We start from the raw sequence: 27908 nt of genomic DNA on the forward strand, positions 1-27908 counted from the left end.
GGTGTTGCACATGCCCAGTTGCCCTCTAGGCCGCACATGAAGCCTGTGTGCGGCCTAATTGGCTGCATGGCAGCCAAGGCCTGGGGCCATTATCAGTAAACCATACAATGGAGCAAATAGGCTTTACTAGAGCTTATTGGTTGCGATTAGGAATCGCGGAAGTGAAATTATTGCCGCTGAAGTGAAAACATTGTGAAATGATCTTACGTGGCTGGTTAAGACTGAGATTAGGGTTATGGGACTTACATGGCTGGTTAAGACTGAGGTTAGGGTTATAGAGTTAGATTTAGGATTGGATTTAGTAATAGTCGGACAACACGACCAACGCCACACAACGTTTCCGGTCCAGTAGAGCCTATACTGGCTCCATTAAATGGGCTTGATAAGTAACCTACTGGTTGACACTCGAATCCGCTACTGAGTGTCAGGAGTTTGTACCCATTTGTCTGTCTGTGTCCCTTTTGTGCTCCTATATGGAGATGTCTGTTTCTGTCCCTTTTATGCAGATATATATGCAGATCTCGTTATCTGTCAGGTAGTTCTAGTTCTAAACGATATATCCGAACTAATCAATGCTGTGAGAACCGCACTCCCTTGAGTCCTTGTCGATGTCTGCACCGAGTTTGATGTCGGCTTACAATATATGTGCTTAAAATCTATCAGTTTTTACGCACGCACGCACGCACACACGCACGCACGCACACACACACACACACACACACACACACACACACACACACACACACACACACACACACACACACACACACACACACACACACACACACACTGTTTTATAATAACCCAATTGAAACTGATGAAGATCTAAAGATAATCCTTCAACTCAATCACGAGAAAGAGCATGGCTTCCATGCCAATTTTCTTTTCACCTCATCGTCTACAAGTTCTCACATTTTCTCACAGTCAAGACTATTGACTATTATTTATTTATCTGTAGGCTACAGTATAAGCTATGTATCATGTGAACACAGTGAATATTCTGTAGTAGCCTACAAATATAATAGATACATAAAATGTATGTTTCAGGTGCTGTGTATAGGGCACTATATATACCCTTAGAGAGCTAAAACTTCAAATAATCTCATCCTTGCTTCTCCTTATATTCTATTTGTAATAGTGGGATGCTATCACTGAGATGGATGAACAGAACAGGCCAATTCACACCTTTCAGGTGTGCCATGTGATGGAGCCAAATCAGAACAACTGGTTACGCTCAGGTTGGATCCAGCGGCAGGCTGCTCAGAAGGTCTGGTGAACACCACCCTTTAACACAAACAGTTTTCTGAGGCTATAACACAATAGAGCGGAAATTGTAGCTCACCATATTGCAAAGTGCACATTTGATACACCAAATCAGTCATTTTAACGATGTTATACATGTACTGTACTAATCCCCTATTTCTGATAAAGCCGATATGCCATATTTCAATTGGTTCAAAAGGCTACCTGCAGTATGTATTGTGACCTCACTTCAACAACAGAATTCCACCTCACTTTCTTAGATATATAGCTTATTTATGTACATGAAATATGAATGAAAGGCTTTGAGTATAGCAGTATTTAACAATGTTCTTCATGTCACATGTCACATGTTTCTGTGCACCCAGGTATATGTAGAGCTACGGTTCACATTGAGAGACTGCAACTCCATCCCATGGGTGTCTGGCACCTGTAAGGAAACCTTCAACCTATTCTACCTGCAGACCGATGAGCCACTTGCTGCAGGGACACGCTTTCACCCTGCCGACTATGCCAAGGTAGAGGACCATTTTCATTGACTGAAACAAGTAGGCCTATCTGCGTTCTGCTAATGTGATACATTTGATTTGTACGGTTAAATGCTTTTTGTTTTTTTAATCATGAATTGAAGGTGGACACCATTGCGGCTGATGAGAGCTTTACTGAAACTGACTTAGGAGATCGTGTTTTGCGCCTCAACACTGAGATCAGAGAGTTGGGGCCGGTGACAAGAAAAGGCTTCTACCTCGCCTTCCAGGATGTGGGAGCTTGTATTGCTCTAGTGTCTGTCAAGGTCAGTCCACTAGCCCAGCCATTCCCAATCTGTGGGGTGGGCTATGACAATATTGTATGGGTAAGTATGGCCCCAAATAATTTGCAAACCACTGAGATTTTATTGTTAAAGGGATATTTCACTTTCAAATAAAAATAAAAATAATCTTATTACCAGCTGCTTTTATAGATTGTGGTGGTGGTCCGCCGTCGTGTTGCACACAATGCACACCAGTTGACTGGCATAGTATAGTATTACTGCTGCTATATTATCACAACATGAAGTTATATCATAGTATAGTAGACTGATGCTGTTCTATTATAATCTAATCAAAACATTAAGTTATAGCATAGTATAGTATAGACTGCTGCTGCTATATTATAATCACAAGATGAAGTTATAGCATGATGTCAACCTAAATGGCGTTATATGAACAAGGATGATAAACAAGCGCTGTCCATCCTAAAAAATAAATACATTTACATTGCATTAAATTGCATTACACATTTTAACTTAACTTTGAATTTCTTAACTGCATTGCCATTGCACATGGCTTATTTGCTTGGTGATTCAAACTTTTCAGATTATGAACTGCGACAACATTCTAATCTAGACAACCTTGGCCTATGGGCCAAGGTTTTTATCTTATGTATCCAGCTCTCCTTACAAGACTGAAAGAGAGGTTTTTGCAGGTCTTTGAAGGATGGCTGGATACATAATCCACCCATCCATCTTCAACCGCTTATCCGTAGTCGGGTCGCGGGGGCAACAGCTCCACCAGAGTGCCTCAGCAACATTAGTGACTTCTTCCTGGTGGATCCAGAGACGTTCCAAGGCCAGTGAGTCGTATTTCCTCCAACTGCGCCTTGGTCTGCCTGGGGTCTCCTCCCAGTGGGATGTGCCTCGAGGACCTCCCGAGAGGCATCCTAACCAGATGCCCGAACCGCCTAGGTTCAACTCTCTTTTCAACAGTGTGGTACAGCGACTGCAATACCGCCCCTGCCGCTCCAATTCTCGATACATTTTTCGATATAAGTGACGTGAAAACATCTCTCTCTTGTTTGCAAACATAATTTATTAATTTTCTTAAACCCACAAAGTCGTCATGATCACCTTTTATGAAGCCATCTCGCATTTGAGTACAGATATATATTTAGAAGCATCAATTGTGGAATTTCCATTACAAAATCCTTGATTAAAATAGTTTTTTTCAATATTTTAGGTGTTCTACAAGCACTGCCCATCCACTTTGCGGAACCTGGCGGCCTTCCCAGACACTGTGCCGAGGCTGGACTCTTCCTCACTGGTGGAGGTGCATGGTGCATGTGTGGAGAATGCAGAAGAGAGAGATACACCAAAACTGTACTGCGGTGCTGATGGAGACTGGTTGGTACCTCTGGGCCACTGTGTCTGTAGCATTGGACATGAAGAAATAGATGGAAACTGTCGATGTGAGTACATAGTGTATCTTCATACTGTGTGTGTGTGTGTGTGTGTGTGTGTGTGTGTGTGTGTGTGTGTGTGTGTGTGTGTGTGTGTGTGTGTGTGCATTTATGTTTGTACACATCAAATTGTTTGTCTGTGTGGCTGTGTGTGTTAAAACTGTTATGCTGCAATAAACATGTGTTACTGAGTTGCAGTGGGACTCTGTAAAAGGGCCTCCCACACCGTCTGCGAACGCCGCGCATCAAAACAGCCGCCTCCGTTATTTTCAATGAACCTATCGCATACCGGCGGTGTCCGACGCGCGCTGACGCCTCGCCTGACGCTCCGATACGCCACCGTTCTATTTTCCAGGCGTCGCTGCGCGGCAACGCCTGACTGGTAGGTGAGTCAGTAGGATACAACAGCAAGTGACTGACAACACAGAAATGAGAGGAATTAGGACGATTAACTTAAGGGCAAAAGTTTGTATGGAAATTATTGTCTTGTGGAATCTTAAGGGAAATTCCAGAGCTCATTATTTACCAAATATACCTGAGAGGAAATGTAACAACCGTGACAGGGACACAAATGTTGATTTGCCATTCACTATTTGCAAACACTTTACTTGGATGGAGGTCCACCTCCATCTAAACTAAAGTATCACACTATCAATATCAATGTTACCAAAGATTTTTCACCATCAACGCTGCTGGCTTACTGGTATACTTGATCTGATTTGAGAAGTTAGCAAACAATAAAAATGTCATATTGAAAGACCAGAAACAGCACAAATAAATATATAAAGCAAACATGTTGCCGCTCCAGACAGATTGTTCATGTTTTGTGGGGCCAGAAATGGCTCTTTTGATAATAAAGGTTGCCAATTAATGTGTTAACAACATACCCTAGCGACCTATGGGGTGATAATCTGGCAAAAAGCTCACAAGCACAACGCATCGCAGTGTGACATTTGGTGAGCTTACATTTGGTGAGCTTATAGATCCGTTATTTTCTGCAAATGAATTTGAGAGGGGAAAAGGAGCAGACCAGGTACAGAGCCCTAGGAGACCAATGACCATGGTCAACAAAGTATAATGTTCATGTTTTTGCCAGCAGAACTGAGTGAGCAAAGGTTTTAAACGGATTGTTTAGTTGTTCCAGATACTCCAGTCTTTGGCCTGGTTTCTGCATTAGAGGATATGGTACAGAAGGCTGTGGGCTAGCTGGCTAATTGCCTTCATTTGTTAGCTTCACAGCTAATTTAGCTTGCGACGGGTATTCTCTAAACCTTTCTAACCTTCTCTCTTTATTCATGGCTCATGCTGTCTTTTGTAATTAAAGCAGGTGCTAAAACTGAGCGTCTCTGCATTTTAACAATGATGGTGAACCCACCGTTATGTCATTTACTGTCCTTTACAGATGTCCCAGCTGGTTGGGGCTAAGATTCATGCTGTACTGATGCGCTTCCTCGGGTTAATACAGTGCAGTCGATATGTAGGGCAGGCTTATTTATTTGTATGTAGGACCTATTGTATGCTATACCTGCTGTCTTTTCCGTTCTTGTTTTTCCTTCTCTCTCACGTCCCCACAGATGTAGGTTTGGCTGCATACGTTTTTGAGAAGATATGACTGAATAGACAATGACAGTTCTACGCTGCCTCGGTGTCTCCTGTACAGTGCATAGCTGATTCTCTCCTCTGTGCTATAGTTGTACCAGTGTGGAGTGTCAACATGGGCTATACCCAGTAGACACTTTAAAGCATTTTTGGGTTGCGGGCCTATTTTTATGGGTTGCTTCGCACGCAAATGTAATTTCCTATTTTTTATTTTTATTTCAAAACATTTTCCCAAAATAATCTAAAATGTCTCAAAATAATTTCAGAGATGTAAAAAAAAAAGGACAAAAACAATCTTGGGTTCAAGGGCTACTAAGTTCAGAAACTGCCTACCTGCACGCAGTGACATATTTGGTAATTTTAAATGTTACGAGATTTATTATTATTATTATTATTAGTAGTAGTAGTAGTAGTATTAAATTATTACTGCAGGAACAATACAGTGATGTAAATAGTTTGTCAATGTAATGGGTCCTGGGGTGGTCTTTTAGATGGGTCCCAGCCAGGGATGAGTCCTACTTCAATGACCTTAGAGTACAGTATTGCATCCCAGGACCCCCAGAGGGTGACATGATTGCATCCTTTCTCAATTTTGAGGATGCAGGATGCAGGCTATTTGCATCACTGCAATAGCTTCTAATTCTCTGTCCAAAGCCCAACCAGTGAGACCGTAGAGTAGAGTAGACGGAAATGGTGCTTATAATGAGCATTAGTGCATGAGGACCAATTACGGTATATGAACATAAGGATGAAAATGGGGTGAAGAGTTACTTTAAGTGATTAATTCATAATGTATTTCTTTGTAAGGTTTTGGTCACAGGGATACCAAAGTAGCCTATTATTTTGGTTCTTGAGCTGAAAAGTTTGGGAAACAGAGTGGTTTAAAGAGTGGTTTAGTAGTTAACTCCTTTAACTCTTAACCGTTAACCCTTTAACTCTTAACTCGTTAACCCTTTAACCGTGATAGCCCCAGGAGCTAACCCTTTAACAGTGATAGCCCCAGGAGCTAACCATTTAACCGTGATAGCCCCAGGAGCTAACCCTTTAACCGTGATAGCCCCAGGAGCTAACCCTTTAACCGTGATAGCCCCAGGAGCTGTGTGTGTGTGTGTGTGTGTGTGTGTGTGTGTGTGTGTGTGTGTGTGTGTGTGTGTGTGTGTGTGTGTGTGTGTGCGTGCGTGGGGGGTGGGGGGGATGACACCCCCCATGTACGCAAACATCATTGTATAAACTCACACAACACTCACGGTTAATGTGTGAACTCAGCTGTGCATTCCCAAGCGTGCTCCTAGCTCGTGCAAGAGACTGTTTTAGTGTTTTAAATAGTAAAGTTTCAGTGAAAATGTGGTGTTTTGGAAGTAATGAGGACAAGGACTGGATACAGGACACTTGGATTATACTGTGAGAATTGTGTTGCCTTTTATATATGATTTTTGATGTAGTTTTGCGATTCTTAATCATGGCCCCCTATTTTATTCTAAAACTATTTCGGGATTCTTAATTCACCATAAAGGAATGCAACGCAGAAATTCGAAATGAATTCAAGGCTTCACGGAGTGAGTAATTGATTGTGGGGAAAGTAATTTTGCGGGGTGAGGTATTCCTTTAAGCTGATGTAGGCCTATACTGACAGTGATATGAATTGGCTTGTTGTTGAAATGTGCTTTACAAGTAAACCTGCTATGCCAGGCCGTGGCTATGTGCTGTCCCTGACCGTGAGGAACAGTCACAAATGAACCCATTCTGGGCAGGAACCCCTTTTGAGAAATAGCAGATCTAGCGCTCGTAGCGCGCCACTCGTAAAAATGCGGCACAAATCTTTGAATATATATTCTTTCAGAGCAAACGTTTTTTTTTATTTCGACGTCAGGCCTAAATGGGTTAATAGTATAGCAGCAGTATGGCAGGACGGAACAAATTAATAGCTTACATTATGTTTTGTTTTTAGTTTTTGGGGGGGGTTTTTCAGTTCACCAACTTTCGGAGTGTCACTCAATTCTTGCAGCGGTGTGCGTGCGTGTGTGCGTGCGTGCATGGGTGCGTGCGTGCATGAATGGATGTATCTAGAGTCTTTTGCAAAAAATATGTTACTTTGAATTTTATTGCCTCTCATTAATATATTGAGTTGGCCAGTTGTAGACATCCGTGGATTATTTTTCTCTAGAGGATTGTTTTGTGTGTTTTGTGTGGGCTTCTCACCGTCATTTACCATAATGTTGCTCCTGCACAACTGCCATTGTTCTGCATTTGTGCAGTCTGCAGGCAGTTACAGTGAGTTTACTGTGAACTTGCCATGACTTTTGCTATCTCCTCGTTTTCATTTTGGAAAGTTTCTTCAAAGGACACTGTGATCAAAGCAGTCTGAGAGGCAGCATGGGGAAAGAGCATGCGAGGGTGTGATGCACTGATGTAGAGAGAGAGATTGCTCCCAAATGTAAGCACAGCAACACGTCCAGCTCTCGAAGCCAACTCCCTAAACCAAGCCAGTACGGCCGGTAGTGCTTATCAAACCCTGTTTTCTTTCCTTTTTTTAATTTATTCATTTCTTTGCACCAGCAGCACTCTGCCAAACGGTTTTGACATCTCAATTGAGTCCTTTATTATTCTATTGCTTTCAGTCAGTGTCAGCCACAAGAGGATTTACACACATACTGTAAGCGGGTTATATCATGACCTACATAAGGCAACATCGTAGCCCTAATGCTACAGTATTTGTTTTCCATGTCCTTTCATCATGCAGCCATCTTCAAAAGTGGCACTTTGTTGAATGGGATCCAACTGCGTTGGGATTGCTTGTGACTAGAAAAAGCATAGGCTGGGGTGTTTTAATAGATCGATTCTGAATACCCAAAACATGTAATTATTTTGAACTTTTTATTTTTTACTTTGCATTGAAAAGATTATGGTATGCTGTAATCTTTACTCACACACTGTGCTTGTAAATAGTTCAACGGAATACTCACACAGTAGAGCCCTTGGTCTCCTAATTTCCACTTTCCCTCGAATAGCATTGCATCAGAAAAGGGGCAGAATTAGCGATTCTACCTGGGTGTCATCATTATTTCCATCCCTACCGATCGAAGCTGTGGTCAATAAATACGGTCATTTTAATGCTGATTGTAACTTTAGAGAGAGACCTAACTACTGCCCTGTGTGTTGTATTGCTAGCAGTAGCTAATATTTGATAAATGCTTTGAAATGTAGACAATTTTAGGCATATTGACACTAGAGACAAAAATAACTCAAATCAAAAGGGTACAGTAAGTCATCTGTTGATTAGAATTGCTAGGAGATGGGAACGTTATATTGGAATTTGGAACCCAGGTTTTTTGGAGAGATTCCAACAAAGAGCCACTCCAAAATGCGTTCCAATCAAGGTTAACCAGAGTGGACTTCCACTCGACAGCATACTCCTCAGTCCTCCCTGCTCTCCTCTCTGTAAGACAGCAACTTGTGGTGCTTGGGTTCATGTTAGGAATTGTGGCCCTCTTCTCTAAGGACCCTCACAGACTCTCAGCTCATCTCTGTTCAGCCAGGCCAGAGCATCACTCATTCCCTGTGAAACTCCATCTACTCCATCTACATATCAAAGCTTTAGAGTCCAGGGTAAACATACGGACTCAGACTCCATCTGTTCCTGACAACATAAAGGCCAGAGTGAGTTGCCCACACCACAAACCAAAACAAGTCTTATGTGATCACGCCTCAACAAATATGCCTCAATTTGACAAGTCACCTATGTAGGTGTTTTTTTTTTTATTCACTCACAAGGCACTGCAGTGTCACCAAACGAAAAGTTTACAATGTGATGCCATAGGGAAATTGATACATGGAATGGATTTTAATGTGATGTTCCGGTATACAAAGTGTTACATTGTTGAGGCAAATATTGTACTTTTTACTCCACTACAACTATTTGATACCTTTAGTTACTAGTTACTTTGATTTAGAGTATTTCTATATTGTAGTATTACTACATTTATTTAAGTAAATAATCTGAGTACTTATTCCACCACTGGTTATAAGCACAACTACCCTTCTAGACCTCCTCACCGTAGGTGTAAAGGGTTAACTTCAACAGCTCTACAGACACATACAGTATGTCCTCCTATATAGTGCAAGTATTTACAGTTGATAGACTGTACAGTGGGTACAGTATATTCATTCATGTATTCATGTAGGCTATTACTGTACAGGCCATTACATTATGCATACAGTAGGTGTGGTTTGGGCATTACAATAATGAAACCAATCACAGTGCCAGATGCCATTGCCTTTAAGAGAAGACTGCGCAACCATTATCCATTGATAATGGCTAATGGCTATCCATTATCCATTAACCATTCTCCCTGGTGCAATCTTGCCTTTCACCCTATCTGCCAATCATGGAAGAGTGACACGCGTCACTGCCTTGGAATAAATGTATATTTGATACAGAAGCTTCTTTTGTGTGTCGAGAAGCTCCTCTATCTATCATCCACTCCGCGACCAACACGGTCTCATTCACAATGAAGCAGCTGACCATTTGGTTGCCCTACGCGTATGTTTGTGCAACCCCCTGGCGGGTGCTGGCGGGTAAGGCATGGCATACGCTAGGGCCCATGGCTTCATGGTTATTGACTCTTACCTCTCAGATTTAAGGCATGGCATACGCTAGGGCCCATGGCTTCATGGTTATTGACTCTTACCTCTCAGATTTAAGGCATGGCATACGCTAGGGCCCATGGCTTCATGGTTATTGACTCTTACCTCTCAGATTTTTCATTCATTGCTGCTGGTGCTCCAGTGACACCTGCATTTCCCTCCAGGAATCAATAAATGTTCCATGACCATGATGGAAACAGCTTGACACCTTTCACACCTTGTAACACTGGATTGAACAAGTGCAGTCTACTGCCACGTACTGTTAAAGGCTTTGCCATACCAGAGGGTGGCCAATTAAAACTGAAAACATTCTCCCTAGGACATGTGCAACCCAAGATGTTAGGAGGTGAAACCAGCAGGAATTATCAAGAACGCTGTTGATAGCCACATTTAACTATTGATATATTATTTATTTGCATCTCCCCATATACAGACACGCGCATGCATGCATGCATGCATGCAGGCAAGCACACATGCATGCCCACACACACACACACACACACACACACACACACACACCACATACGCACACATACACACCACATCTTTTATGTAAATGTACATATTCCATCTATGCAATTGCAGTATTATCTATTATAGCTTTATTTTGCTCTGCAGAAATGGTCAGGGGGAGCAGGAGGCAATCCACACTGGTTATGGTGATTGTCTGATAAGCTAAACAGCTAATAATGTAAACAGGAAGAGAGGCAGGAGCAGGAAGTGGACTGAAGCAAAGACGGTGATATAAGATCGTGGGAGGAGAAACCGCCAAATGGTGGAATAATATTGAGTGTTGAGGGAGGCAAAAGGAGTTAATAATAATAATAATAATAATAATAATATGAGTGTTGAGGGAGGCAAAAGGAGATAATAATAATAATATTGAGTGTTGAGGGAGGCAAAAGGAGATAATAATAATAATATTGAGTGTTGAGGGAGGCAAAAGGAGTTAATAATAATAATAATAATAATAATATGAGTGTTGAGGGAGGCAAAAGGAGTTAATAATAATAATAATAATAATAATAATATGAGTGTTGAGGGAGGCAAAAGGAGTTAATAATAATAATAATAATAATAATAATATGAGTGTTGAGGGAGGCAAAAGCAGATAATAATAATAATATTGAGTGTTGAGGGAGGCAAAAGGAGATAATAATAATAATAATATGAGTGTTGAGGGAGGCAAAAGGAGATAATAATAATAATATGAGTGTTGAGGGAGGCAAAAGGAGATAATAATAATAATAATATTGAGTGTTGAGAGAGGCAACAGGAGAGTCGTGGAGTTCATTGAGAGAAAGAAATGAGGAGGGAGAGCAAGATGGTGGAGCAATTGAGGAAATAATGATGGTGGAAAGAGAGGGAGAGTGAGGACAATTTCTATGTAAATAGTCAAATGATTTAACAGCTGTGAAGTGAAGAATAGAGCTACTCTGATAAGAAGCCATCTGCTATCTCATTCCAAGGAAATCTACAGTAAAATGCTCAAAATATATGCTTTTATTTTCTGTCTGAAAATTTCCAACAGCTTAGTATGTAGCTCTTGATTCGAACCATTTGATATGTAAGGGATAAGGTATGGCTGAGTGGTCATTGTTTATAGATAAATCACCGACAGGCTGATTAACCACAGGCACGTAGCGGAGGTGGTTAATCAGCCTGAAGGTGATTTATCTATAAACAATGACCACTCAGCCATACATTATCCCACTTATTACATGGCTACTTAATACATAAATTTATAAATTGACCCAAAACACTACAACACAAGATATTTCCTTGCTTGCGGTAATGTAAGTAAAGTAAAGTACCGCAAGAAAATGCTGGCCGGCGTCTGCCCAGCAGCACTGTCGAAAAACAAGGAAGTGAGTTGATCAAATAGAATCCATTTTTGGGTACTGCTTCATCTATTTCTCGCTCAAATGTTTTCCAAAACTTTTTTGAGAGCAATGTTTAGCTGTAAATGACATTGTGTGTGTGTTTACATGGCTGTCATGTTGGAAACAGCAGTAAATCAAGCGACTGCAGCCAGGTGCTCTGAGGGTTTGATTAGGCAGCGGTCTGTTATATACGTAGGTCTGTTATCAAGAATTAACACACCGCTGAATTCTGCTATTGACCAATCAGAATCAAGCATCCAACCAAGCCATGTAATAAAGAGATATATTATAAAGAATACAGTAGATGTGCTATTAGGAAGATTCTGGAGAAAGGCAACTCAAGAGAATTGAAACAGCCAAAGTAATATCAAGTGTCACCAATGTTATTTCTCGGTAGGCTATTCACAGTGGGGAGAAAGGACTCCCAAAAGGCCACATAGATCCAATAAAGAAGTTTGCGAAGCAACTGCAATGCAAACATAGTGATATTTGTTAGAACTTAAGTAGCAATGATGCTGCATGAGGAAGGGCAAATAGCTCAGGATGTGACACATTATTTAGAACAAAAGCTACATTCTAAGCCATACGTTGTGTTCACTGCTTATGCTGCTTTATATGGCCTTACTACTTGCAATATAACTTGTTTTTGCATTAAAGTGGCCTGACTTTATTATGTTACTTTCCAAACCCTGTATGCAGATTTCCTGAAAAGCCTTTTAGATCCTGATCCAGTTCACTGGAAGGCACAATTTGTTAGACTTATAGCCTTATAGCACATGCTAATGGAGGTAACAGTGATCCAGCCTGACCCGTGAATAAGGTCCGATCATAAAAGAGGAACGAGTCATAAGCCGGCACTTAGGAAGTTAGGAGTTCAAATCAAAATGGCATGACATTGTTGCATGAACTCTCTAACCATCTTCCAATCGTCTCTCTCCAGCTTGCATGCCTGGTTTCTACAAGGCGTATGCTGGGAACATACCATGCTCCAAATGCCCTCCACACAGCTCCAGTCATGACCAGACTGCCACATTCTGTCACTGTGACAAAGGCTTCTTCCGAGCTGTGAAAGACTCTTCAAGCATGGCTTGCACAAGTCAGTAATATACAGTACTCTACTGTATGTGCGTTATGTTCTGTATTTCTCTGCCTGTCTAAAGTTAAGTCAGATACAGTCCTGTCTTTATTGTTACGAGCTTTGATTCTTTGTTACTACTTGACCTTTTCCTGCCAGCAGGTATACTGTACAGTATGAGATTTCTCTCAATATGATTCAGTTTTTATTAAAAACAAACGTGTGCACCATTTTATCTTTATTGTAAAAGTATACTACTACTATTAATAATAATTATTATATCTCTCTAAATTACTCTACTGCCTCTCTAGGACCCCCCTCAGCTCCCAGGAACCTGGTGTCATTTGTGAACGACACAGCCCTCTTCTTGCAGTGGGCCCCTCCCAGTGACACCGGAGGCAGGAAAGACCTCACCTACAACATCCTGTGTCAGCGCTGTCATGGCGATGACAGTAACGGCGGCGTGTTGCAGTGTGAGCCGTGTGAGCCCGACCTGCGCTTCATTCCTCGGCCACTCGGTCTGACGGGCACCTCAGTGGCGGTGGTAGATTTTGCCATGCTCACCAACTATACTTTCCACGTGGAGGCTTTGAACGGTGTTTCAGGGAAGGGTGCATCTCCACGCTCCCTGGCCAATGTTACTATCAGTACACATCAAGCTGGTGAGTCAAAATTCTGTCTTTTTTACAGTGTCATTTTGTTTCTCTGTGTGTCTTGTTGTTGTTCTCTCACCTGTGCGAATATTCGAAACGGCCTCCCTGTGTAGAATGATATTAATTATCGCCACTGTCGGGTGGAAACCTTGTATGTCCAAAACAGTTAAGGTCTTTTCAGACAGGGAGCGTGTGACGCAGACTGGATCAGTGCCAGGTCTGCTCCAGGTCTGTTCATGAAGGGCTCAACAACGCAAGAGTAAAATAAAAAGCTCAACACAATCCAAGTCTAGTCAGTCGCGAGTGTGTGCACGAAACGAACACACACAAGACAGTTTCACGGGACTGCGCCCAGGACAGTTGTCACCGCACAACTTCTCTGCGCGTCCAAAATAAACGCTCACCTCTCAGTGTCAGCCGCTGCCCGCCTGAAAAGGCCTTTACTTTAGGAAATGGAATCCATGTTACTCGAGAACCGTTCGCCCCACCGACTTCAAATTCGACACACGTTCCACACCCCCACAGGGAGTACAGTGACCGGTGTCGAGTCCGTCGGATAGCCGGTTGTCCAGAACCAGCACAAAAGCCTCTGCCCGTGCTCTTAACCTGATCACCCTTATATCTCCATATAGGGAGCTGGCCTGTTCTGACATCACAACACTTCATATTTGGGCATGCCTGACACAGAATTGACATCACAATGTGTTCTGACATCTGCATAGACTCCATATTTTGGCATGCCTGACAAAGAACTAAATGACGGGATTTCTCCATATAAATAATCGATCATTTCAGTAGCAAGAGAATCAAAATGACTTCTAAATCTAGTCAACCAGGCCTGCAGTAGGCTATGCACTGGGCAAATATCTCTCTCTCTTTCTCTCTCTCTCTCTCTCTCGGAGTCGGCTTAGCTAATTTAATATGGAGAGAGGGAACGTGTGCACCACCACGCACGATAGTTATAGGGCATGTTCGGAAATACCGCACCAAACTAAACTAAACTATTCGTTTGCATTGCACAGAGCGCTCAGTGGGCTATTTCTGAACACGCCATAGTTTCTGCCACTCCCCAACTCATCATGATGATTTTAATTTTGTTGTTATTTATCATGTCATGATTATGAATTGAATACCCAGGACTTGATCAAACTGCTTTTTATTGAACAGTACGGAAGATACGATACGTGTACTTGATACCCCTGAGCAGAACTGTAACATCCGTGGCTATCTGGGCTGGGTGAGCACTTTATGTTTGGAATCCGACTGTTCATGTAGATGTAAAGGCTGCACATGTTGCAGGTGCGTAAAGCAGGTTGCGGGTGACGCACGGGCGTAATGAAACATGGCTAATTTTGTCATGCCAGCCACTCGTGGTCAATTTATATACATAAAAATACACAAAGTTTGTTGTCGTTTGGTTACTTAACAACGTCAGATGTATTCAGGATAATGGTTAATTAAACCATTCTGGTAAGTGGTAACATGTTTGTATATACATATTTGGACTGAATTAGGCACAATGCAGTCATGGTGACCAAACGTGTTGTTCAGGCCTACTTCAGCATCAAAGACCACCAATACGAGCTAGTTAATTCAGCATTATTTTATTGACCGGTCAGGCCGGCCTGGTACTGTAGGTTATAGTGAGTCTTTAAGAAAACATCTAAAATTCATATGAGTGCAAATCCCAGTGAGTAACGGCCGAGCTACACGGTAGTCTGTGTGCGTCTGTGCATGGAATTTACTTCACACGTACAGCGCATTTGGAAAGATCCAATGTATAGCGGACAACCAGATAGGCCCTGGATATGCATTCCCTAAAAATAGGATTGGTTCTATTTCTTTCACGTGCACGTATATCGTCTCCCAAATGGAGACAGTGGAGCAAATCTGCACGCGCCCACAGATATGGTGTAGCCAGGAGCGTTCCGCACGTGCATTATTTTCACGGACTGCGCATACGTCACACACATACAGTACGTGCTCGGTATTCAAGTATTCATCATGCATTCATCATGAATCAAGTATCAATTATGTATACATATAATAAAATAATTACATATGAATGCTAGTTATATTTTTCCAGAAGGAAATGCTGAAAGATAGGAACTCATTGTTGCACTGCAGGTCCTGGCTAGTGGCTACCTATGTCTATTTTTACCTACAGATGAGCACTCTTAAATCCCTCCAATTACACAATATTTTACCTACAGATGAGCACTCTTAAAGCCCAATTACACCATATTTTACCTGCAGATGAGCACTCTTAAAGCCCTCCAATTACACCATATTTTACCTGCAGATGAGCACTCTTAAAGCCCTCCAATTACACCATATTTTACCTGCAGATGAGCACTCTTAAAGCCCTCCAATTACACCATATTTTACCTGCAGATGAGCACTCTTAAAGCCCAATTACACCATATTTTACCTGCAGAGGAGCACTCTTAAAGCCCTCCAATTACACCATATTTTACCTGCAGATGAGCACTCTTAAAGCGCTCCAATTACACAATACTTGAGCACAAAATGCATTAAGACTACTAGACCGGACCTGCTCGGGAAGGATGCAACCTGCAAGCTTGTATATCCAAAACTGTTACTTGTCAGGAATAAATAAATAATAAAATAACCTGTTTTCCAATGTTATTTAGTCACAAACTCTTGTAAATAACTTTTCAAAAAAGATGTGGACAGACAGTGTTTCAGCACGGCATAATGATAATGTATTAGGATAGGAGCAAAGCTTGACATGCTTTCACGCACACCAATGGATGCACTTTACAAGTGCATGTTCATCCTTGAATTGTGTGTGCGTGTGTGCGTGCGTGAGTGCGTGCGTGCGTGCAGCTACAGGCTGCTACAGCGCAGATGAAGATGTTGATGGCAATGTAGCAGGCAGGGATTTCCCCTCAGGCAACAATTGGCTGGTCACCCTGCCTGACAGGCGGTGCAGTGCTCTCTCTCTGTCTCTCTACCTTTGAGCACTTTGCAGACCCTGAGCGAGCTCAGCTGACATACTGTAGCAACCGTGTGTCCTGCATTTACACTATAGCCCTAATGACCAGATCAGGAGAACGTTCAAGAACGGTTGTATGTTGGATTTAATTAGAATCCTGGTGAGCATGTTGGCACCAAGGGTGCAACATGGTTTGAATAATTCATGTACATACTTTAGATTGTGAAATAATTATGAAGCACGCTGATCTTATCTTATGATTATGTGCTTGTTCATATGAAATACGATGGCCAATAATAAAACCCTTAGTACATGCATGCTATATGCTATAGATTCTGTCATACTTTTTTTTTTTTAAGATATTTTTTTTGCGGCTTACGCCTTTTATTGATTTTTTAAGGGACAGCTAGTAGGCTGACAGGAAACGGGAGAGAGATGGGGGGATGACATGCGGTAAAGGCCGTGTCGGGTCCGGGAGTCGAACCCGCGGCACACCGCGACTGGATCACCAGTCCGGTGCCCAGACCGTTACGCTACGGCCTGGGCCGATTCTGTCATACTTAAGCAGTCCAGTTTTAGTTAATTTGTTATTTAGCAGACCATGTTGTACAGAGGGACTCAAATAGGCTTAATTCCGCTGTTAATTCAAATCAATTCAATTCAGTTCAGTTTAATTCTATTCTATTCTGTTATTGTGCCAAATCACAATAAGTTGTCCCAAGAGACTTTACCTAATAGAGTCGAGGCCAGTTGTCACGTTTCCCCCTGAGCAAACATTTGGTGATAGTGACCTTTTAATGGGAAGAAACCTCGAGCAGAACCAGCCTCTAGGGCACGTAGTCGGCCATCTTCCTTGACCATGTTGAGGTGAAAGAGACAGAGGACAAGAGAGAGAGGAAGAGAGACTTTATAAAACCTTTATTTTCTAATAAATAGTTACAAACTTAAAAACAGTGCAAACAATACATTTTCAAATACCCATTTTTCCTTTCTTTTTCTTTTTCCTTCTTTTTAACTTACAATAGTACAAAACTAAAAACCAACTCCTCCTCAAACACAGAACAGAGAACATCATTGTAACACCACTGATAAATGAACTCATCAACATTGTTCATGAGTGAGTAAAATCTAAAATCCACTCGAATTCTGGCCTTCACCAATGCCTTAAACATCGGCAATAGTTCCCCCCCCCCAATATTTAATAATTTGCTTTTCCTATTCTTATATATAGCAAGTTTGGCTTGACCCACCACAAAATTCAACAGTTGCCACTTTTTTGCATCTTCTTTTTTGTACCCAGCACCAAAAATAAAAGCAGTTTCAGACCAAATCACATTGCATCTTGAAAAAATGCACTCCAATGCATCAAACAAAGTTCCCAGTCTTTTACATTCTAAGAAGCAATGGAAAACTGTCTCTGCTTTTTCACAAAAAGGACACTCAATTGATACTGTGTGATCCAGCTTTGAGACAAAGGTATTAACAGCTATTGCTCCCTTCAGGATCCTCCATTGAAGGTCACCCGCTCTTTTATTTAGAGGGGGTTTGTACAGTAGCCTCCACACCGGCTTGCAGCTCTCCTCTACCTTTAGTTCCCCCCTCCACACAGTGTCTGTTCTTCCACTGAGGGTTGTTTTGTTCAGGGCGTGAACACAATGTTTGTATAGAGCCTTTCCACTTAGTAAATATAAATCGTTTTGTTCATCAGTGTCAAAATCCACAAGAGGTCCAGTTAGCTCACTAGTGTTTATTTCCAATCCCACTTCAGGGAAAGGATCCCCGTCGTCAGGAACCTCTGTCCCTCCGAAAAGGTCCTGTAACATCTCCACTTCTTCTCCAGATAGTCTTTTACTCCACTCATTTAGGATGTCCCTGGTGTGGCGATGTGACCTCAGACCCAGTACTGAGGCCACAGCCTCTGTATTATAGAGACCTGGACCTGCTATATCCACAATGTGTCTCAGCTTCACTGTTCCAGCTGAAACAAGCCGCTGATTGAGACCAGGCCTGCTGTTGTCCTGTACATCCAGCCGGGCTCCATGTATCAAAGGCTCTTCCAGGAGCCAAAACAGCGAAGCTGAAGGCTCCAGCCTATTCCACTTAAAAAGTGTCCACGCTCTAAAGAGTCCTTGATAAAAGGGAGTTAAATTAGACAAATGAATAAAATTACAATTCATTAAAAACAAAGCAGCATCAAAACTCAACCCATCTATTTTCCTTAAAATGACAGACATTATGGGTTTCCAGACCACATCTTCACCTCCCGTTAGGTACCTCTGGATGTGCTGTAATCTAAAAGCTGCTTTCCTGCTCTCCAACTGTATTAACCCCTGCCCCCCCTCCTCTTTTGGCAGGTAGAGCACACTCTGAGGGACCCAGTGCAGTTTATCCCAGAAGAAGTTAGTCATTATGGACTGTAGCTTTGGCAACAGCCCAGCAGGGGGCTCCATACATTTTAATTTGTGCCAGAGTGTTGAAGCCACTAAGTTGTTGATAATAAGGACCCTTCCTCTGTAAGACATATGTGGTAACAACCATCTCCACTTCGCCAGCTTCCCCTCCACCTTCTCCACCACTCCTTCCCAGTTTTTCTGTGCAGTCTGCTCATCTCCTAAATAGACCCCCAAATACTTTAAACCTCCCCTTTTCCACAATAACCCTCCTGGCAACTGAGGTAGCCCTGTGGACCATTTTCCAACTGCTAGTGCTTCACTTTTAGCCCAATTCACTCTTGCAGATGATATCCTTCCAAAAGACTCAACTATGCTTGTTAGTTTTGTTACATCATCCTTATGTTGTACAAAAACAATTAAATCGTCTGCATATGCAGACAAATAAAAGCGTGCGTTAAAATCTGATAAAAATAAACCCTCAATGCGAGACCGAATATTGTGCAACATTGGTTCAATGGAGATTGCGTAGAGCATGCCCGACATCGCGCAGCCCTGTCTTACCCCTCGTGTAGCTTTAAAAGGCTTACACAAGCCCCCATTGAATTTCAGTACACTCTCAATGTCTTCATACATCACCTTGATCCTGGCAATGAAACCGTCACTGAGGCCGTACCTCTGTAACACTTTCCAGAGGTAACAGTGCTCAGTCCGATCAAATGCCTTTTCCTGATCCAATGAGACCAGCCCGACATCTAAACCCAAAGAACCGGAGACGTCCAAAATATCCCGAATTAGTGACACATTGTCAACTATGGACCTGCCGGGCACGCAGTATGTCTGGGTCCGGTGGATGAGCTGATCCATCACTTTCTTCAGCCTATTGGCCAGGACTTTAGACAGTATTTTGTAGTCTGTACACAGCAGAGAGACCGGTCGCCAGTTCTTAATGTCCTGCAGGTCACCCTTCTTGGGTAACAGAGTCAGAACTGCTCTTCTGCAGCTCTGAGGTAGACAAGAGTCTTTAAAACTTTCGTTAAAAACATCCAAAATGTCCCCTTTCAGTTCACTCCAGAACACTTTAAAAAATTCAGGCGGTAATCCATCGATGCCAGGGGCCTTCCCCCCCTGCATGCCCTGCAGTGCTGCATAGACCTCCTCAGAAGTGAGAGGAGCCTCCAGCTCCTTGTTAGTCCCCTCAGAGACCTTTGGCAGCCCACTGCAGAAAGAGTCAAAAGCCACCTCATCCTCCCTGTACTCGCTTCTGTACAGATGGGAGTAAAAATCCACAGCCCTCTTCCGAATCTCACTGCTGTCAGTCAGTAAATGTCCTTCATCGGAGCGCAGGGCGTGAATAAATCTGCTTTGCCCCTTCTTCTTCTCCAGGCTGAAAAAATATTTAGAAGGTGAGTCCATTAGAGTTTCACTCTGGAACCGGGACCGGACCAGCGCCCCCTGCGCCTTAGAGCCCAGCAGGTCAGCCAAAACGGCCTTTTTGTATTTGAGGTCATCAATACTGCCTCGATTTCCTGTGGATGCAGCGGCACTCTGCAACTCCACTATTTCAATCTCCAGATCATACATGGATCTGGTGATGTCACGGGAGACATTGAAAGTGTACTGTTGACAAAAATTCTTAATCTCCACCTTTCCACAATCCCACCACTGTCTTAGAGAGGCAAAGTCTCCCTTTCTAGTTTTAAAAACTTGCCATAGAAAAATAAAGCTCTCTTTAAAGTGCGTGTCTAGCAGCAGAGCAGTATTAAAGTGCCAATATGCAGACCTGGGCTTAACATTAGCAATAAACACATTGCATGACACCATGGCATGGTCAGAGAAACCAATAGGTATTATATTGCACCCTTTAAAAGTGCTGAAGTGCTGTTTAAAACAATATATTCTATCCAACCTGGCCATAGAAAAAAGATCTCCTCTGCTCTGAACCCACGTGTACTGTCTGTGATTGTTATTCAAACCTCTCCATACATCAGTTAGGCTGTGGGTTTCAACCAGACGCTTCATGGCTCGTTTTGACTCGCCATGAGGCTCGACATGATTTCTGTCAAAAAAATCATCCTCCGTACAATTAAAATCACCAGATAAAAATAAATATACATCAGGCCCACATTGATTTAAAACATTACTTAATTCATTCAAACACAGGATTCTGGCAGGCCCAACATTTGGAGCATACACATTAATAAACACCATATTAAAAAGTACATACTTTGCTCTGACCACCATCAGTCTACCCTTCATTATTTCCTCGACCTCAAAGGACTTTGGAATAAAATCTCTGGAAAAAAGAATTCCCACCCCACTACTGCTATTACATAGATGACTTAAAACAACCTCCCCCTCCCACTCCATCTTCCAGTCAGTCTCATTTAAAGTGTCACTGTGCGTTTCCTGAATGAACATAACATTAATGTTTTTCAGTTTTACCATTTCAAACAAAGATGCTCTCTTCCTCACATCCCTGGCCCCATTGACATTAAGAGTGGAAACCCTGAATTCACTCATGATGCTTGATATGAGGGGAAAAAAACACACTAAAAACCACAAAAGACATCCAGTCTTACACAGAGGTTGTATCTTCATTTCTAGTTTTGGATGTAGATTTCTTTATCCATTTTTTGAGTCTGTAAACCTCTTGCTGGGTAAAACAACCCTCCCCTTTCTGATTTAATTGAATTCTCACAGATTTTACAAACAAATCTATGTCCTCAAAGTGATCCTCAATTTGCACATTTTTCATATTTTTGGTTTTCTGCAGAAAACTCCTAACTTGCTTAACCTCGTAGAGCTTTTCCTTCTGAGACCCACTAACACTTTGTGAGTCAAAAGGACCAAACATAGGCTGACTCAAAGAAAAAGAAAGAGACTGGCTGCCCTCACACTCTTCCTCTCCCTCCCCACCCTCCTCCTCCTCCTCCTCCCCACCCTCCTCCTCCTCCCTCTCCTCTCTCTCCTCTTCCACCTCCTCCCCATCATTAACCACTTCATCTTCCTCCTTTTCCCTCTCCTCCTCTTCCTCCTCCACTGTGCCTGCACTAAGCACACACTCTGCCTGCATACCCTGCCGTGTGCAAAAGTCCAATTTCATCCCCTTCTTTGGCAGAGACACATTATTACTTTTTTGTTTTCTTTTGAGAGCATTGCTCTCAACGCTAACTTGTACAGCTTCACCAGTATCCATCTGAACAGCTGTTGCTGCTGTTTCAGGCTCGACCACATTATTCTCATTATTCCCTTCCTGCCTGACATCTGCTGTGTCCTGTCCTTGATTCACTGTCTGCTCAATCTGTTGATCTCCTGTCCCCTGCTCAACAGTCTCCTCTGCCTGCTCAGACCCCTCACCATCTGAGACAACCTGAGCCTGCGCGTTTGCAGCGTTTCCCCACACCCCCCCCGCCCGCACAATCCCAGCCTCAGCAGCTTTCTCAGGGCACGCTCGAGCTAAATGTCCCCCCCCACATCTATAGCATTTCAGAGACCCAGAGTTTGCATACACAGTATACACAAAATCATCAATTTTGACATTAAACACCAGTTCAAGTTCTTCGTTCTTATTTAGGATCATAAGAGTCTGCCGTCTGTGTGACACGACATGTTTCAGAAGCGGTGATTTACACCCTGACGGCAGCTTTCTTATTGGGGAAACAATTTTCCCAAAACGAGACAATTCCCTCTCCAAAACACAATCGCTGACAAACGGCGGAACATTGGATATAATGACCCGCTTTGCGTGTGTGGACAGCGGAGAGACAGAAACAAATAAACCATTCAGTTCAACACCCTTTTCAACAAGCTGATTCACTTTGTCAGTACAGTCAACGAAAATAACAACCCCGCCGTTCATTCGCGCGGCAGATTTAACATTGTCGTAGCCCACAACTGCGCCAACAGCCAGACCACATTCTTCCACTGAGCAAGCAGTATTAATCTTAACACCGTGCTTTCGTGTTAAAACGGTCAAATCCATGACCGCGCCCAACAAAGCCGACCAGCTAACGCTGGCCGACAGAAAACAAAACAGCAATACAACTTGGGTCAAAAACAAACAAACAAACAAACACTAAACAAAACTAAACAAAGCAAAACAAACAAACAGAAAACAAAACTTGAAAAGCACTCTCCGTAGAGAAAAATTATCAAACAAACAAAACCGCTCTCACACGCTCAGCACATCCACACCCACTCAGAGAGAGAGAGAGAGAGAGAGAGAGAGAGAGAGAGAGAGGGTGCGGGTGGAAGGGAGAGAGAGGGATAGAAAGAGAGGAGAAAGCTACAAGATGGACAGCAGCAACAAGAATAATAACAACAACAATAGTAACAACTATAATGACAGTCCACAGTGGTATTCCATGGAAACCCTCCAACCACAGCTGCGATCTGCAATCACCATCCATGGGAGCCTGGGAGACGAGAATGCACAAAAACTCTGTCAGCAGTGTGACAAGCAGCACGTCTGTCAGGATAGCAAAAGCCAAAACAACAGTCAACATAGTTTCCAAGACAACTTCAACGATACACAGTAAAATCCTCAGTGTTAATCTTACCCTGAGATTGTACGCATGGAACATGTGTCCATTTGGTTCCATTTGTAGAGTTACAAATTGTTGAATGATCACTGGGGATTTTACTGTGTACATGCACATGAAGGCATACCGTATGTGGAGATTGTGATAGCCTAAAGCCTAGTTTATTCTCTGTTGCACTTCTGTGTTGCTCGTTAAAATAACAGATTTTTTGACGAGCGACACCATTATGTGACAAAGTATGAATGTGTTCCATGCGGACATGTTCATACCACGATGGAAGATATCCTGGTAATGGCAGGAAGAGAATTCCAGCAGGGGCAATCCTGGAAGAGGAGTCAGAAGTGGAGTAACAACTAGGCGGAGTTGTATGTCCAACTGTACGTAAATGCTGAGTATCCGGTGAGTACAAGACAGACTAGAAGTATGCTGTACAGTTAGTCCATGACTTGGAGGCATTGGGGATGTACAGTACATGCTTGTGAAGCCTTGAATAACAGCCCCAGGGTTTTGATTTGAATGGGGAATATTGAGGACAGAGTGATGATAAGGTACAACTTTGTGTGGTTTAACACAAGGCCTTCTCAAACTCTTGCAGGTTCTGGAGAAAATACTCAGCAAATGTACTGTCAGCTGGAGGGTGACTAGAGATTGGACAAGAACCTTGGCTGAGAGTACCTGCCTGGTAAAGAAATGACTGATTCAGCAGATGTAGACTGAATATCTATGGGCAATTGTTGAGGCTATGATGTAGTCGTTGCATGACAGTTAGTTGGCATACAGACATTCATGAGAGTCGAAACAGGAGTCATTGTGTGAGTGCTAACAAACCCACAATCTGTCCCATAAAAGGACTGGCCTAAAGTATTTGGTTTGGTTCTGCAGTGCAGTTATTATTATTTTTATTTCCAAATGACTGTTTTATGTCACCACCAGACGTATCGGAAGGCAGAGATCATCTGGCTATGTGACACTAGTGTGTGTACATGTACAGCCCAGAAGTGAAGTATAGGCGTCATTACTCCAGGATCAGAACACAATGTATAGTATAGAGTGCCTGGTTGAGGAGCTACTGGCACAAAGGACTGACCAAGTCGCAGTTGTAGCAGAGTAGAACACAGAGCCATTCTTGACGCCAGATAAAAAAAAGCACCTGACAAATACAGTAGGAAGTGAACAACTCCAGAGCAGATCCCCCAGATCAGCAGGGTTAGCAAGCAGCAGCTGGTGAAACACTGCAGCCGAAAGCAGCTCTGAGACCATGACGATAGAGGAGAGTGAAGCCTGATTTATACTTGGTTGCGTTGCCGTATCGCACACTGACAATAAGTAATCTACAAGCTCACGAGCAATAGTTTTTTATTGTTCATAACAGCAGCAGTTGGACACAAAATACAGTATCGCGCATGAAATAAGGGAGAAAAGAAAAAAGAGGGGGTACAAAAGGAGGACAACCTCCTACAACACACACACACCCTGCTTGCTTGAGTAAAGCTCAGTTTAGGACTGTAGACTTGCCAAAAGGAACAGATCTTCAAACTATCAATGCACCACAGATAAAATAGTCATTTTCCATTTACAGTGCAAAATACTTTAATGTGTAATGGCTTTTCCAAGTCTGTGACCTATAATTCTCACCAACTCTTTGGCATCTAATTGTCAACTGCTATTTTCAGCCTGCATTTTAAAATATTCATTTGAGAATGTAGATGTAATGCATAAATGCAATACTCAATTTCTATGCGGCTCTCTGGAGTGCCGGGTTGTCTAAATGAGATCTCAAATAGACAGGTTATTAAGCAAGCCTTGGATCAGCGTGTCCTGATGATAACATTTTAAAAAGAGGTTTTTCCAATGTTATTCATGTTTAAAAATGCTAGGTTATCATGAGGCCACAGAAAACCAGGTTGCCAGGTGTGAGTTAATGGGTTACATTTCAATAACCACCATGCCAGTAAAAGCAGCCAGGATGATGGCAGAAAGCTGCAATGCAACTGTATTCCCCACAGGTTGAGAAGCAGCCTGCAGGCATGTTCCCATTAAGATATTCAGATTGGGATTGACTTGTCAAAAAGGCTGTCAAACTGTCACCCGCCTCAACAGATGATTTTATACGCACATGCACGCACTGACACACACACCCACGTGCACGCACGCACCCACACACGTGCGCGCAAACACACACACACACACACACACACACACACACACACACACACACAGTCACACACAACAGAGGCAGACCGACATAGATACACACATCACTTGCACCTATTGCTTGCACTAATGCTGTCTTCTTCTCCCTCCCACACACACACACGCTCGCGCATCGAGGCACTCTCAAGCATGCAGTCCCTAAACGTGCCTCACTATGAACTGATTATTATGTATTGTTCAATATTATTATGCATTTGAGTTGTGAAATTACTGCTGTTGTACTATTTTGCAAATTTGAAATACCCGCCTTTGGAAAATATGCTTAAATGATACTGATATCATTCAAGAACAGGACAAAGGAGGGACAGCACTTTGTGAGCTTGTAGATCGTCTAATTTTGGATAAAGCAACACCATTGTGACAAAGTACCAGTATAAATCAGACTTTAGTCATTTTCAGGCTTGATTACATCAATTCCCTCCTTGCTCGAGGGAACCAAATCAAACCATGAATAATGGTTTGATAGGTTTGTTTTAGTTATACAATCCTGCTGTTTGTTGTGCATGGGCTGCATGACACACAGCTCTATCTAAGAATCTTAGAAATACAGCGTTCAATATACAAAATGGCATCTGGAGGAGATGAGGAGGTAGTCTGAGTTTTGAATGTGACTATTCAGTCCAACCTGCTTGATTCCTTGCCTCCTTGCTCGGATAAGGTGCGAGTGGAGAACGTGAGTGTGGAAGTTAGAAATTGAAATGGCTCCTAGCACTGCTTGTGTCCTTGTATCACTGCTTGTTGTCTGATGTGATAATGCTAGATATGCTATGCAGATGTACAGTATGTTGGTATATTTAGATAATATTTTGTGTAGACAGATGCTAGGTTTGAGGTTTACCTGGCATTTTAGTTACTTTGTAGCAATTGTTTTCTAATTGATCTTTTGTAATGTCATTTAGGCCTACTCTAGTCTTGTACTTCGTAAGTTTCTCTGAATAACAGTGTCTACTAAGTTGGAACATAATTTATACTCAGTGTAGTAATATTGTGACAGTGATAGAATAAAAGTAAGTATGTAAGTAAATATGGTATGATTGCGAAGATCTGTTTGCTGTTTGGCACAGTATTCATTTGCAAATTGCATATTAATGCCTCATTATAATTTGATTATGCAAAATGTATTCATCAGCATTGATAATTAATTTCCCTTCCCTGTTGCCTATGTGCCTGTCTGAATTTGATACGTTTTATTTTCCATCCTCATTTAAGCATACGTCATCAATTACTTTCATGATGCTGGATGAACGTCTGAATAGAATGGAGAGATAATTACGTTAATGACATCATGATACATGGGCACGGTTGTACAATGATAGTACAATGATTTTCTTTGCAGCATAAGTAAATATATTGACTTATTCAAAAAGTGTTCAGTTGATAACATTTATATTATGATTAGCTTGATTGACCATCATTCTTTAAAGGCCATCATTAGAGGGTATCATTGCTGTCCGGTGTAAACCACGTTGTGTTCTAGAATTATTTTCGCTACACTGTCATACGATGGAGTGGCCATAGCTGAGTGGGACGAGAGGCTGCCTGAGACACAAAAAGGTCCCAGGTTTGATTCCTGGTCCTGGCAATATGTCCAGGTGTCCCTGAGCAAGACCCCTATACCCCTAACTGTTGCCCCCTGAGTCTGACCTCTTGGGCAGCGGAAAACCGGAAAACCGAACTGCGATCAAATAGGTCAAAATGATTCATTTGTTGGTGGTACAATAGGGCATTAATTTATGAGGGGGATCAACAACGTCAATATGGAGAATGATACAAGGTTTCTGCTCGACAGCGATGCCATGCTTTCAGTATGGATGCTGACACGTTCTCAGAGAACACAGAGGAATATACCCCATTGAGGATGTACTGAGCCTTCAAACAAACTGATCAAGCATAGCTGCTGATCTGCTTTTGATCTCATGAGAGGAGAGGAGTCTGTCCTGCAGTAAGTACAGTGCAGTATAAGCAGGAGGAATTCTACAATTATTTACAATGTAATTGTGGCTCAGAATAATGTTGATCCCTGCAGATGGATTCCAGCCAAGTGTTCTAGAAAGTGGTTACAACGATCTGTATTCCACCTTGTTACAAGTATTACCAATGGTGGAAATATCTAGCCTACATTGCTCTTTTCTAAATCCTGGTCTGAAGGGTGGAGAAACCACATGAAAAGGAACTAAATTATTGAATTCTGAATACATAAATTATTTTCAGCATTTTGCGAGCAGCCTAAATGTTTACTGCAGTTTATTTTTACAGCAGTCCTTGCACTTTGCAGGACAGAGCTATTTATAACATTGATGATGACAGGAATGGGTTCACAACCACAACATGAATCAGAATTACTCGACCACTTGACTGGGGTTTGTGCCACTTACACCAACCTTGCACGACCTTGTCACTGTGGATAAATTGTTTTGTTTTCCTGAGAGCCCTTAAAAGCGAAGTGGTGTCCCCGAATAGAGACTATAGTATC

The 27908-nt window shown here is 42.3% G+C and overlaps 1 protein-coding gene across 2 annotated transcripts in view; it reads left to right on the forward strand.

Moving 5' to 3' along the window:
* The window catches only part of epha6 (eph receptor A6), a 69508-nt gene that overhangs the window by 16742 nt on the left and 24858 nt on the right, over positions 1–27908 (forward strand). For both annotated transcript variants that reach the window (XM_083759704.1, XM_083759705.1), the window contains exons 3-8: positions 1139–1267; positions 1629–1778; positions 1892–2053; positions 3255–3483; positions 12541–12696; positions 12987–13337. In XM_083759704.1, the coding sequence (XP_083615830.1) occupies positions 1139–1267; positions 1629–1778; positions 1892–2053; positions 3255–3483; positions 12541–12696; positions 12987–13337 (1177 nt within the window). The remainder of the gene's footprint in view (positions 1–1138; positions 1268–1628; positions 1779–1891; positions 2054–3254; positions 3484–12540; positions 12697–12986; positions 13338–27908) is intronic.

This window comes from Protomyctophum parallelum (genome assembly GCF_964188405.1).
Source record: "Protomyctophum parallelum genome assembly, chromosome: 2".
Lineage (NCBI taxonomy): Eukaryota > Metazoa > Chordata > Actinopteri > Myctophiformes > Myctophidae > Protomyctophum > Protomyctophum parallelum.